The sequence below is a fragment of the Hyposmocoma kahamanoa genome, unplaced genomic scaffold (assembly GCF_003589595.1).
Source record: "Hyposmocoma kahamanoa isolate Upper Pololo Valley unplaced genomic scaffold, ASM358959v1 100021, whole genome shotgun sequence".
Classification (NCBI taxonomy): Eukaryota; Metazoa; Arthropoda; class Insecta; order Lepidoptera; family Cosmopterigidae; genus Hyposmocoma; species Hyposmocoma kahamanoa.
The window spans coordinates 2,981,517-2,995,885 of record NW_020653200.1 but is presented as its reverse complement, the minus strand read 5'-3'; the positions used below and the strand labels follow the sequence as shown (position 1 = coordinate 2,995,885).

General features: G+C 36.9%; 3 protein-coding genes across 4 annotated transcripts in view; all 3 read left to right on the top strand.

Annotated features, from left to right (window-relative positions):
• Positions 1-5,761: 5,761 nt before the first annotated feature.
• LOC113240476 (catalase-like) lies at positions 5,762-9,364 on the top strand. Its single transcript, XM_026477804.1, has 2 exons — positions 5,762-5,916; positions 7,748-9,364. The coding sequence occupies exons 1-2, from the start codon at positions 5,860-5,862 to the stop codon at positions 9,212-9,214; spliced, it is 1,524 nt and encodes a 507-aa protein (XP_026333589.1). The 5' UTR covers positions 5,762-5,859; the 3' UTR covers positions 9,215-9,364.
• A 273-nt stretch (positions 9,365-9,637) lies between these two features.
• The window catches only part of LOC113232044 (venom carboxylesterase-6-like), an 18,360-nt gene continuing 13,628 nt past the window's right edge, over positions 9,638-14,369 (top strand). The window contains exon 1 of one of the 2 annotated variants that reach the window (XM_026466700.1): positions 9,638-9,990. In XM_026466700.1, coding sequence (XP_026322485.1) covers positions 9,670-9,990 — 321 coding nt within the window. In that variant the 5' untranslated portion in view covers positions 9,638-9,669. Of the gene's footprint in view, positions 9,991-11,571; positions 11,828-14,369 lie in introns of those variants that run through there. The other variant, XM_026466774.1, reaches the window with a different exon arrangement.
• Positions 9,857-10,995, top strand: LOC113232200. The gene is made up of 2 exons (XM_026466881.1): positions 9,857-9,985; positions 10,325-10,995. Exon 2 carries the CDS (start codon positions 10,334-10,336, stop codon positions 10,982-10,984), a length of 651 nt encoding a protein of 216 aa, XP_026322666.1. The 5' UTR covers positions 9,857-9,985; positions 10,325-10,333; the 3' UTR covers positions 10,985-10,995.

The window sequence follows — 14,369 nt, the reverse complement described above, 5'->3', positions numbered from 1 at the left end:
TGTTCTTAAATTGAATTGAAGATGTACAGGTCAAAGTCAAATAATAATTCATTCCTTAAGTAACAATTGTTACACTTGAAAACGTCATTTTTATAAGCTACTTTTTAAACTACGTACTAACGCCCACTGAACAATTGAACTTGTGGGAATAGAGGCATTCATCAGTCATGTACCTCCTTTATCTCAACCACGGTATTCTGAAGGCGCTGGTTTAAATCTAGCAGGATTGAAGGATTTTTTGTTATTGTTCAATCTCTGTATTAATAATTGTAACAAACTAAAGGAGTACTTTCATACAAAATTAAATGAATATCATAGTAGTAAAACAACGTGATATTCAATCAACTTATTACTGCTCTTTTATCTCTTTCGCTTTCATTCTTGCAAGGTCAAGTATATAATATGTCTCGTTTTTATTCTCTATGCGTCGAATACTAAAAATACTGAAATGCAGTTGAAGTGATGATTTTACTTATTATTTGATTTTGCAGTTTATTGAATATCACGATGTTTTGCTACCGTGACATACAGCCCGATTTAATGCAATTCTGTGTTGATAAATGTGATGATGACTCCACTGTGGTTACCTATCACAAGCTAGAAACATGATTTACAGAATTTTGTTTCTCCGAAAACCTTCCTATTTTCCAGATAGGTACCGGATCGGTGGGCACGCACACTTCCCGTCGCGCTCTGTGCAACTAACGGATTGCCACCGCTGAGCCGTCGACTCTAAGATCACTACCAAATCTCCTCTTTGGTGGCGAAGCTGTAAGACACGCTCGCTTTCCGACGCCGAAAAACAGCATTCAAACGAGGCGTGAAGAGGCATATTGTAGGCAGGCAGGGTGGAGGTGGCTAGTGCAGTGAGGGTTTCATCGCTGCACTAGGTTCCTTCGCGTTTGGATACCACTTTCCACTTAACATCAGGTGGAGTGGAGTCATTTGCCTGTCATGTATAAAAAAAAAAAAATTTTGTTTCATTTGTCCGAAAACACGTTACGGTTTTTTTCATTACACCCTTTTAATGTTTCACTATTTTGACATATTGACAAGTTATTCTTTTCCCGATTTTTATTTCCCCAACAAACCGTTTGACCAATATATCTAATTGAATATTTTTATTTTGTAAGAAAACTATATCCATGATACATTTTTGTTATATTATTTTTTATTACAGATATTAAAAGTATTAGAACGTTTCGCACAAACAACTCGTCAAATTAAAGCACCTTGCACCTTTAGAAAATATGGTAAACGAGATGCAAGTTAATTTGGTTGAGTTGTAGTTGCTCGCTTCGCTCGCTCGGTTTGTGCGGCTTTTTCATATACTAACGTAACCTAAACCTACAGGAAGGGTCGTACCGTCTAGGTAATGCAAACAAATTCGGCTCTGGCACTCGCCGCCCGCTAACGTGGCACTCTCGCTTCGCTCGCTCGGCTCGTGCGGCCTTTTCAAATACTAACCTAACCTAAACCCACAGGAGGGGGTCGTAGCGTCTAGGAAATGCAAACAAATTCGGTTCTGGTACTCTCCTCGATTCAGTTATGTTATTTATTGAATACTCAAGACCATTGTTTTTAAACTACATTTCCGATGACAGCAAAAATATAGCACAATGGTATGACGAAAATTACGTAAGTGGACTTTCTGTGCACCAGCAAAGTACAGTCCAGAATTTTTTGTCTGTACGGTAAAATTGTATGGCGGTACAATTTTATTTAAGAATAATAATTTAGTCGAAACGAATTTTCAGCAATCTAAATTATATGGAAAACAGACAGTATAACATACATGATTAAACCAAACAAATTTATTCCCAAAGAATATGTAAGTACCTATGTGTAATAATTATTCTAATAATACGTTTTCGGACAAACGATACTTCAGCTGTAAGACATTTCTGTGTTGCAAATTTATATCAAAACTCTAGCACTAATGAAAAAAAGTCGAACTGTTTTCGGAGTAATGAAATTCGGAAAAAAAAAATTCGAGTTTGTGATAGGTTACTCTCCACTGTACTTACACGATGCAAGTAAATTATACGTTAAAGTAAGTCGGACCAGGGTTTAATTAAGTAGTTTTCCGCATCTTATAGCTTTATTTAGATTCTAAAACTAATATTTCAAAAAAGTATGGATTTAGTTTTTAAAGAATAAGATAGTAAAAGTTGTAGTACCTAGGTATAAAATTCAGTTGTAATAAAAAAAAACGGATTTAAGTAACATAGTAAACAGTTGATTATCTATAGTGATAACAAAAACAACGGCTAAAAAATCATAAATAACAAAAAAAATCCATTCAGAATGATCGATTGATCTAGAAACAGAAACAGAAGTTTTCGTTACGAAATATAAATTTAAAATTGTTATTCTGATAAAATGGTTTGCCTACTTTGTGCATAAAATAGTTATGCATTTTTGTACATCATTTTACCAGCAATCATTTAAGTCACAATTCGAAGACAAAATTAAGTTATTATGCTTTAGACTTCATTCAACATAACCGAGAAAATTTAGTTTTTGTTTTGTAAACTGAAGTCGAGCCACTCATTCGCTTTTTCCGATAAGTCAAAGTAAAAAAAAATCATTTATTCCGTAGGCAATATAAATTACACAACACTTGGAATCAATTTTGTGTGGAGTCTAGAGCCATGTCGTCTTTCCGTGCATCTTTATCTAACACGTAGTCTTCAATTTTGTAATATGACTTTTCAATTAAATATTCACAATGATAGAAAAACAACAAGAAATACTTAGTTTTCAGGCGGAGGAAAGACAAGAAGATCTTTACGGGTAATTTCTCTAGTAGCCGTGGGCGATTTCATTTACACAGTAAAATCAAGAGGAACCCACGTGGCCAGCCGATAGAGTAGACTGGTCCGAGGAGGAGCGCGGATGCTTGCTGGGAGGAGGGTAGCGGGGAAAGAGACGTGTCGGTGTGTCGTTGCCGCTCCAATTACCAAGGACCATCTAAGTAACCCCAGATCAGTCCGTTTGCACGGACTTCATCCGGTTCTCTCTACGGCTAGTGCCTTAGTGAGCCGCCCCGGGTGCACGTGCAGCACCCTTCCTATTTTCCAGATAGGTACCGGATCGGTGGGCACGCACACTTACCGTCGCGCTCTGTGCAACTAACGGATTGCCACCGCTGAGCCGTCGACTCTAAGATCACTACCAAATCTCCTCTTTGGTGGCGAAGCTGTAAGACACGCTCGCTTTCCGGCGCCGAAAAACGGCATGTCTCCAGTTTCCAAATTCCTACGCGACTGGAGGAACCGGAGGATGTCTAGCTCATTCTTTACTTGCTCTCCGAGCTAGTGCCGGAGACGCCGGTAGCTGTGTCCTGCGAGAATGTACCGACACAGATACTTAAAGGGCAACCAACGTGCCCAGCACGTCTCCTCGCCATTAGGCCCTCGTCTAGATTGCTACTAAGACTAATTACCTAATAAGTATCAACAAATCTAGACATATGTCTAGACTGCAACCTGTACCTGTACCTTGCAACCTGTACCTATATAGGTACAGGTTGCAAATATGGCCACGACATGTGACAGAAATATTTAGTTACTAAGGCTAGATAGAAACAAGGAGTTTTATGATATATATACATATATCATAAAACTAACGCTAACGCTAACATTTCTGTAACTTCTAAGTATTAGGGATATACATCCCTTATACTTAGAAGTTATTTTATAATAAGTAAGGTATATTCTACATGCTTACATAAAAGTAAAAATACTTGACTGGATATGCCTTAATTTTTAACGTTTACCTCGAAAAGCCAAGAACAAAAAAGTTAATTGAGTTCTTAGGTTTTCGCGATTGTTACACATAGGAAATGAAACTATTTTTCCGGATTTAAATCGAAACGTCGATATGTCAGTTTGTTTGAAAAACAAATTTTCGTGGGTTAAATCCAGAAAAATAGTTTCATTTCCTAAAAAAGTTTTTGTATTTGACTATTCTCGAAACAAAAATCTATTTTCATTATTATTTATAAACAGTCACCACATTATTCGTAAAATGTCAGTATGCTGGTAAATTCAACCACTATGTCCTTAATTAGGCCCACGGGCTTTTTCATTACATTTACCTAAATTTTCATTACATTACCTAAAGCCGTAATGGATTTATTTTTTAATTTAATTGCACTGTTCTTCTCAACGTCAAGATTAAGCAAAAAGTTTTTTCACTCGAAAAATCTGAATGTATTTTGCATAAGCTTGAAATATTTATTTATTTAATTGCCTATTTGTTGAACTAAACATTTGCAATATAACTATATTTTACTACATAAATTTTATATAGTATTCAAATTTTGCAGTATTTTTACATCATGGCTGTATGCATTTTTGCCTTTTACGACATATTTTTAGTTCGACTAGTAACTAGGAAGAATAACTATACTAGCCATCTGTTTAAATAAAAAATAAATAAAAATACCGCCATTTGCAAAATCTATTGTTGTGTTAAATGTTGAGACGACGCGATATTTATTCATCATCATCATATACAGCCTGACTTCACCCACTACTGGGTATAGGCCTCCAAGTTTCTGTACCAATATTCATATAAGAAAAAAATTATCATTAAATTTGTTTCCTCACAAAAGTGATGACAAACGTTGTATGTATGTAACACGGGCGGTTAAAAATTGCGAACATCTAGTCCTCGAGTCATTGAATTCTAGAATTCTAGACTTACCGCCCTAAATACACAATGTACTTAATATTGTTTTTCAGATTTTATTTTTATTACTAGTGACGCGATGCGCGAGGTTTCAAACCAAAAAATAGAAATTTCCTGCCGAAATTTCTTATAATAATTTTAACATTTATGTATCTTAGTTTTGCAATCCGTTTTTAATATTTTCAAGGCCGGAGCTACGTTTGCTCACTGTACAGCAGCAGTCAGCGCTAAAAGGGGGCACTCATTATCCTGCATTGCAGTCCACCTTGCCATCCGTCGGGTAATACAGGTTTATAAATGTAGTCCCAGCGTGCAAGTAATCCTGCAATGCGTCCTGCGAGACTCCATAAGTGGGCCGTACACGTAACGTATGCTAGCAGCTAGCAGTTTTCTAATAACTAGTAGTCTCCTGTCTGCGCGGTGGACTGCCATTGCAGGTAGTGAATGGGCCGGTTTAGACTTCACGCCACTCTGGATCCACGCAAATAGGTAACCCGTGTGCACGCTCTTGCTCTCATTTTTGTACCGAACCCGTAGATGACCCTTTCCCTACCTGCATGACAGTCCGCAGCGCAGACGAGAGACTGCTCACATACTATCCTGCGTATGGCCCATATAAGGAGTCTCGCAGGACGCAATGCAGGATGGCTTGAACGCTGCGACTACATTTATATTTATAATCCTGCATTACGCGGTGGACGGCGAGGCGAACTGCTACGCAGGATAATGAATGCCCCCTTTTAGGTTGGAAAAAAAATAAAGGAAACCGAACCGAACGTATGTGTTATGTGACACATTCATCCTATACGGTGTGATACAAAATGAGATAGGAAGGAGCAGGATGGCTTGAAAGCTTGTTTGACAGGTGACGTCATTAATATCGATGTCATTTTGCCTTTGTTTTGACAAAAATAAATATGGTTTTACATTTTCAAAAAGGAAAATAAAGATATAAATTGAGTTTTTATCAGACGCTATCACCTCAGGTCGATACGAGGCCACTAACATATACAATATAAGTACTTACATAGTTGCGCTCGTTCGGCGTGATAGTTGTTTATCGCTGGAAATTCTATAAAAGGGAACCTGACAGCGACTCTGCGGTATTTGCGTAGTCGGTGCGCGTTCAGTGTGTCTCTTCGTTACTCTGCAACAAGAATAATGGCGTCAAGGGGCCCAGCCGCTGACCAGCTCGTCCACTTCAAAAAATCCGTCAAGGTAGGTTCTCAAACAATCCCGCTGCATGTGTTTCATTCCATTTAAGGCGAATCTTTCTAAAAACCTAAAATTGTGCCAATGAAAACCGCTGCGTACTATGTACTCAATTATCATTTCATTAGAATTTGTAATAAGTAACTTGTTTTGAGCCTCTAGGAACATTTGTCATTGTAGAAATTGTAAGTGAGAATTACATATTTCTAAATCCATATTTCAATTGTCACATAAGCAATTAATTTGTATGTACTTAATAAACGATGTTAAGAAACAATATTTTCCAAATCATTGTAAACTATGTTGTATGTGTTGCATTTTTACAAAACATTTTCAAATTTATGTTAATTGCAAATATATATTGTTGTGCTTAAAATAGTGTGCTTCTCAAAGTAATGCAAATTGGTTTTTTTTATAATACTTTGACAAAATTGCCCTTTACTCCTTGTTATTTTACTAACACCATTATCTTTGGCTGTGCTTTATTTTACATCATTAACTGTACAAACATGTGAAAAATTTTTTGATAAATATTTTCGTGATAACCTACAAGTTGTTTTAATAAATTAGATAGTATCAACCTATTCTTATGATCCGTTTTAACCAGGCTCTGATTTGCTCAAAAATAGTTAGAAGAAAAAATTAAATGTGATAAGAATCAACTTAATTTTAATTAATTATCTGATAAGTGTTATATCATATAATACTGTTAAGATAATTCAAAAATAAAAATTAACTATAGCTTTTGTCTTTGTAACAAGTCTTTTCTCTTCTGAACTTTGCTAGACCTTTAGCATGTCTAAAAGTAGGGCTTGCTTGGCATATAAATTTTAGGATTACAAAATAGTTGTTATATGAGGTGTATTTTTGTCTTGTTTACATTAACTTTACTCTGGTAATTTTCCACTGATATCATATTGTGATGCAAGCATAAAGCTTTGAGCGGTTTGATGATTGTCACAGTTATGTGACTTGTCATTAAATGTAATTACTTGTTTCATAAGTAACTACCTGATAGTCATTCAAAATAAATTAAGAAATAGTATTTAGATGTAGATCATCAAGTATATAACCAGAAATAGAGATCAAATAAGGGCCATATATTCCTGGTAACACATTAACGATACAGCTCTTATAAATATCAACTCCCGTTTGCACTCAATTATAGACAGGCCAACTACCGACCAGTACGTATGTCTCCGTGTATTCTAAAAAATATTCTGTATTTATTGTAATAAAGATAATATCTCTAACAATGCCCTGCTGTTCTATTCGGTGGTGTGGGGAAAACAGCAAAACATCTAATTACAAAACAAATGCAAGCACATTTCATCGGTAATTAAATATTAAATATGTAATTTTGCAATTTTCGTCCATTATAGCAAAGCTCAAGTTAACTGGTTGATTTGAAGTGAAACAATTGACGACACCCGTCAATTGTTTCGAACTCGGGCTAGCCAATTGGAGCGCAGTTGTCACAGTAATGATATGGCAGAATAGTTTTCAAACAAATTAAATGACATTTCGCCTCTATTTCTGGTTATATACTCGATGATGTAGATCAACCATAATATAACATTGAAATGTGTAGTTACTGAAAATTAATGTTAAAAATTACAATGCTAGCACTTGCATGAATAAGTGTTATGTTTTTATTTAGGTCTTAGTACTATAAGTATTGTATGATAATTCACCATTTTTTTATTTTGTCAATTCAATTTGAGTTAGACTCTAAACAATTACTTTATCTCTTAGGGTAATATTATATAACATATTACATATGCATATCATTTGATAATCATTATACTTTGCTAAGTTTTTTGTTTTACTATTTCAGGATTCACCTGGTTATATCACCACTAAATCTGGTGCACCAGTAGGAGTCTCAACTGCAATTCAAACCGTTGGCAAAAATGGACCTGCTCTCCTACAAGACACGATTTTCCTTGATCAAATGTCTGCCTTTGATAGGGAACGCATCCCGGAGCGAGTAGTGCACGCTAAAGGAGCTGGTGCATTCGGTTACTTTGAAGTAACACATGACATCACTAAATACTCTGCTGCTAAAGTATTCGAGAGCATTGGCAAGAAAACACCCATTGCTGTGCGATTCTCCACTGTGGGTGGAGAAAGTGGATCAGCTGACACTGTACGCGATCCAAGAGGTTTTGCAGTTAAGTTTTACACTGATGATGGCAACTGGGATCTTGTTGGCAACAACACCCCCATCTTCTTCATTAGAGATGCAACTCTCTTCCCAAGCTTTATTCACACTCAGAAAAGAAATCCTGTTACACATTTGAAAGATGCTGACATGTTCTGGGACTTCTTGACTTTGAGACCAGAATCAATTCATCAGGTCCTGTACCTATTTGGAGACAGAGGAATTCCTGATGGCTATAGGCACATGAATGGATATGGCTCTCATACCTTCAAACTGGTTAATGCACAAGGAGTGGCTAACTGGGCGAAGTTCCATTATAAGACAAATCAAGGTGTCAAAAACTTGCCAGTTGACAAGGCTGCCGAGCTTGCTTCCACAGACCCGGATTATTCTATCAGAGATCTCTATAATGCGATTGGTAGAGGAGACTTCCCATCATGGACCTTTTACATCCAGATCATGACTATGGCTCAGGCTGAGAGCTGCAAATTCAACCCATTTGATGTGACTAAGATCTGGCCTCATGCTGAATACCCTCTGATTCCAGTAGGTAAACTAGTTTTGGACAGAAACCCCAAGAATTACTTTGCAGAGGTTGAACAAATTGCAATGAGCCCTGCCAATTTGGTACCGGGCATTGAACCTTCTCCTGATAAGATGTTGCAGGGACGCCTATTCTCTTACAATGACACTCACCGTCATAGACTTGGGGCTAACTATCTGCAAATTCCTGTGAACTGTCCTTATCGTACAACTGTTTCCAACTACCAACGCGATGGACCTCAAAACATTCAGAACCAAGAGGGTAGTCCTAACTATTTCCCCAACTCATTCTCTGGTCCACAAGAATGTCCAAGGGCCCAGCGTTTGCAGCCAAGGTACAATGTTAGTGGAGACGTCGATCGGTATGATAGCGGTCAAACTGAAGACAATTTCTCGCAGGCTGCTGTACTTTACAAATCAGTTTTCAGTGATGAAGAGAAACAACGCACAGTCAACAACATTGTTGGAAATCTCAAAGATGCGGCTGCGTTCATACAGGAGAGGGCGATTAAAATCTTCACCCAAGTAAACCCTGATTTTGGTAGCAAGGTTGCTGCTGGCTTGGCTCCTTACAAGAAATATCACGCCAACTTGTAGTGTCCACTGGGTGCTATTTTTAATTTTATTTAGGTATGAAAATAAGCGTAAATGATATAATTTTGTTACGATCCTTTGGGTACAATCGGTTTTTATACTTTGGAAGCAAGTTTTTAAGAAGCACTACCATAATAAATGAACTATAATTTACATATTGGTTTTAATTACGTCGCAAGAGTGTAGGTATACCACTATGAATATATTATACTGCTCACTAAACGTGTATATATATATATATATATATATATTTATATATATATATATACATAGTGTCTATGTATATATGTATATATATATAAATATACATATATGTTACGTATTAGAGCAATGATCTTATAAAATATACTTAAAAAAGTATTGGGGTCTTAAAACTTTTAGAGATGTGCACGACGCTGCCGCCGCCGCTGTGTTAAAGATCCTTTAGGTTTAAAAGATAATTGTTTGATTCTTATAGGATGGAAAAAAATTTGATTCCGCTATCTCAAAGTTATTCTTTTTGTATAAAAAGTGTATCAAACTGTTTAGTGCGTACATCCGGTATTAAAGTGCTTCCTTTTTTATCTGTCTACTTACGTCATTTATTTTATGTTTTGTACGTATATATTACATTATTTTTATTGTTTTTGTATTTACATTTAACAACCCTTTTATACAAATGCAATTGTGATGAACTTTTTGGTAGAACGCCAGAAATAACGATAGCTGTTCAATTAATGCATCGAAGCCTTGCGAAAACGGCCTGCAAATATCTAAAATGTGGCAAACAACCATGTAAGGTAACTAGTATTTATTCTCTATACACTATTACAAGACAACTTGGTAATTCGTTTTCAATAAACGCAGGTCAGCTAGGGGTCGGTTAACCGCGTAATTTGAATAAATAATGTAGCACTGTAAATAACAATGCTAGAATTTTAATATTTTGAAAATTGCCTGTAACGATCTTGAATACACTACGTTTGTTATGTACTGACCTACGTAAGTGTCACTAGTAGTTCACCAGTAGTTACAAATAAGGAACAAAAGATCTAAATTCTCAAAAGTTCCGATGAACAACGTAAACTGACGTGGGATGAGTTTGTTACTACAAAAGAATAATTGACTTAACAGGTTTGCAGCATGATCTGCCAACATTGCTTAGGATGCCCTCGTTTTGATAGTGAACATAAATGCGTAGATTATAAGGGGTATTCTGCCAGAGCTGAATCTGGAGACTGCAACGAGGGTGGCGATCGTGGTTACCAATGGAAGTGTGTGATATGCCATAATGCAATTTGCAGTACAGACAACCCTAGCACAAAAGAAAGTTTACTTGTTTTAATCAACGCTATCGCAGAGAAGTTTGAATTAGTAAATAAAATACAGATTCCGAAATTGAACAATGACTTGATGCATATAAAATCATTAACTGAACATATAGTGAAACAAAATGAAGATATCCTTCTGAAGGTTGCTGAACTGGACAAGAGAACAAAAATTGAACTTGAAACCAAAACAAAAATTAAAAATGAATGTCGTGGTGACGGCTCTCGGTCTCATCACAAACCCACTTATCGTAAAAGAAGTTTCACCATTGCGTCAAAACCAAAAGAAAGTGCGAATAAGTATAACAAAAAAGGGGAGAAGGAATTGGTTACATCTGTGTCCTTGTCTGAGAAAAATCTTCGCTTTAGTACTCGACGAAGATCTTATGCTTTACATAAGATGTTTCTTTTAATCAACAACAGAAATCGACAAAGAAGCTCTAGGCAGAGATGTAGTAATATTTGAAAAATAAAAAACATTTGTGGGATCCATATTTTTTGGTTTTATTTTTGTAAGGGGATAAAAGTGTAATGAAAATAAATTAACATCTCGAAAGACAATGTATTGTATTAATTGCTTACAGTGAAGTATAAATATCTAAACAATCATTATGACTTTCTCTGTTGTTATGTTCACATACTTCTCTTTGAGTTTGTTGATATCAATTGTATCAAAATCTTTAAATAGATAAGAGAAAAAAACGTCGTTTTACAACCTGACTTCTACTTTGTTTATCAAGGAACCTGTTTGCCTGCTTTACAAATAGTCTACCGAGCTATACCTACCTAGTTATTTTACAACGTCGAACAAGTATGTTGATGATATTTTCGAATACCTTTTTTGAAATAGATAGAAGTACGTCATTAGACTTATACGCCTATGCATGATGTGGTGTCAGAACGGAAACTAGTGCTTTCTACGAACCTGAGAAGACAAAAGAAAGGTTAAGTATCATATTCAATCTGAGTTCATTGCCTAGGTGAAGTTAGTATAAAAGACGGTGGACTTGTTGTGTGATTCCATTTTGGTTTTTGCCACGGCCATGGACATTTATGGTCTTTAGTAAGTACCTTTATCTGCTAGTGGTGTTACATAATTATTAAGATGTCCAAGTTTTATTTCCAAATCAAGTTATTCTTAGTGATAGGATATTTAAAATACATAGTGAGCAGTGAAAAGCAGCCTACAATCGCTACACCTTTGGGTGAAATCAAGGGATATTACCTGAAAACACGTGGAGGCAGGCAAATATCCGCATTCACAGCTATACCTTTTGCAAAACCTCCTCTGGAGAATCTTCGTTTTAAGGTAGATATTTTTACATTTTCATGTTAGGACATTTTTGTAGCCGTAAATTTTTCTTAACGTACTGAAACTCCATAGTTCTATTTATTGACTGTGTATCATGAAATTACTCATTTCTTTATTTTATTTCTTCATTTTTCTGCTTTTCCCGGACTGCTTCGCAAGTTGTTTTTTTTAACATCTGAAATTTAAAGTTCGAAAGTTCTGTAACCTTAATACAGGACGATAACAAGTCCAAGTATAATTTTAATAATACTTTCATTTTTTAGCACGTAGCAAAAACTTACCCTTATGCCGATGGTTTTAAGATTGACTTTCGGTTGTTTTAAGACGAATTTCAGTTTTAATCAAGTTTGTGCACTTTGGTTGAGTTTGAAACAGGTAAGATTGGCTTTTATCAAAGGTTGCAGATATATTTTGAACAATAATCTCAAATTTAGGTAAAGATATTTTTGAGGCTGCCAGTTTACGTAGTGTTATAAATACTGCATCTCTATACAACAACGAAGTGTAGTTACACACTCTGAAGACCTGATTATGGCAGCATCAAACACTGTGCAAGGGCAGGAATAGTCGCCAAATGCTTATCAGAACTCACGCGGGCTTGGGCGCCACTAGTTCTATTGAATAGTCCAATAGAACTACTGGGACTTTTTTCTCAGTTGTTCTATTAAATTATATTTCAATAATAATAGAACTAGTGGAAAAAATCATTGCTGGTAGCTATTAAGCACATCCCAATCTCAAGCGTGACTGAGAAAACAGGTTTGTATTAACAGCAAAATTGAAGTCTTCCCAATCCCAAAACAATTTTGTTAACAAGCGGAGATTGTTTTGATTATTTAGTGAAAACCTTTTGTTTGAAAAATATGTGATGTAGCCCTTAAACGCCATTGGTTTACAAGAATAAGTAAACTGCAGGTGGCCGCTACTGACAGCCGATGCCAACACTCTAAGGCTCAACTCACACCAGCGCAGAGTCGAAGCGTCGCGTCGCGTCCTGTTTTTCAACTACAACGCCTGGCGACGCGCAACGACGTGGTTGGCGTCTGACGCTTCACTGCGCCTTAAGTACCGCACATCGACGCGTGAAGCCGCTCGACTCCAACCAAGCGGCTCTCCATATTTGCATAACACAAATTTGTACCTTAATAATGGGAAAATAGAGATGAATATACTATAAGCGAAAAAAATGACGCTTCGCGACGCTTCGACTCTGCGCCAGTGTGAGTTGAGCCTAAAAGAACCCATAAGATCAACGCGTCGAATTTGCTGATATTAAGTTCTGCCTCGAAGAAGTTGAGATATTTCTTAAGTTAATGTTGTCCTCGAATAGGGATCGCGATACGCAGAGCGTTCGCTCACTCCGTCCGTTCCGTACCACTTCCGATTCCAAGAAATGGCAATGTGAGGTAACTACTCGTAATATTATTTATATGAAGAATTGCACGCTAAATCCGAATTCCGTCTTCCGAAGTAAAGAATACTTTCAATTCGGATCATCACATTCGTGGACCGAAGTAACTACAGTATTATTTTGGATTAAGTATGTGAGATCATTGGTGTTATTAACACATCCGTATTGTGTCCTTCTATATCTAAGGTCCCAACTCGCCGACGGGCGGTGGAGGCTGCACGGAAGAGTGGAGAGAAGGTGCAGGTTTCGATACATACATATTTTGGTAAAAAAAAAGGTCAATGCATACACAGGTACAATTACATTAATTATACCACTTTTGTAATAATTATAAATTTTCTTGCTATCATGACTTATATAGTTAAACTAGATGGCGCGCGATGCGCCGGGCCGCTAAAGCGGCCCGCGAGGGCTTTCTTTGGGGCTCGTGTGACAGGTTGGGAATTAGACTTCATATTTCAGTAGAGAATCCTCTTTGGTTGAGTTTGGATGGGAGGAAGCAGGGTTGTCGACTGCTCCAGTTAAGTTACATGTAGGGGTAGTTGGTGCGATCGCGTCAAGTTGTATCCTTAAATATCTCAGAACAAACCAGTCGTATATCATTGACAACTGCGAAGATTCAGAATAGTCAATTCCGTATGGCGGCCATCTTAAATTCGTCATATCAGAACACTTTCGATTCTGGTAGAACCTGACTAAGATTCTTGACAACTTTTATTTGAGAGCCATGTGCCCATCTACGATACTTGAGCGAACAGCCTCTGTCCCTCCTGATGTGGAGCACTATTCCAAGATATCCGGATTTTCTCGTACTCACTGAACCCTACTATCGCTGTTCCTTCTGGGAGAACTATTACCTAAATGTCTACATCAGTCAGTAGTAATCGAGCTACACACGTATAGTATGTTGCGCGTTGCGCTGGGCCGCTAAAGCGGCCCGCGAGGCCTGTGTCTTAGGCTTGTGACAGTTTGCTGGTTGTAGTGTTTGTTTCAGAAATATATTTTTGTTAACTTTATTTGGTTCTGAGGGAGTCAAGTAGTTGGTATGATCTCGTCAAGTCGTATCCTTACATACTTCAGAAGAAACTACTCATACATCATCAATAATTGCGAAGATTCAGTAAAGAA

Excerpts from the sequence above, each read along its gene's own strand:
- LOC113240476 (XM_026477804.1), top strand. The coding sequence starts at position 5,860 with ATGGCGTCAAGGGGCCCAGCCGCTGACCAGCTCGTCCACTTCAAAAAA. Across the intron at positions 5,917-7,747 it reads ACTTCAAAAAATCCGTCAAG|GATTCACCTGGTTATATCAC; the intron begins GTAGGTTCTCAA and ends TTACTATTTCAG.
- LOC113232200 (XM_026466881.1), top strand. The coding sequence starts at position 10,334 with ATGATCTGCCAACATTGCTTAGGATGCCCTCGTTTTGATAGTGAACAT.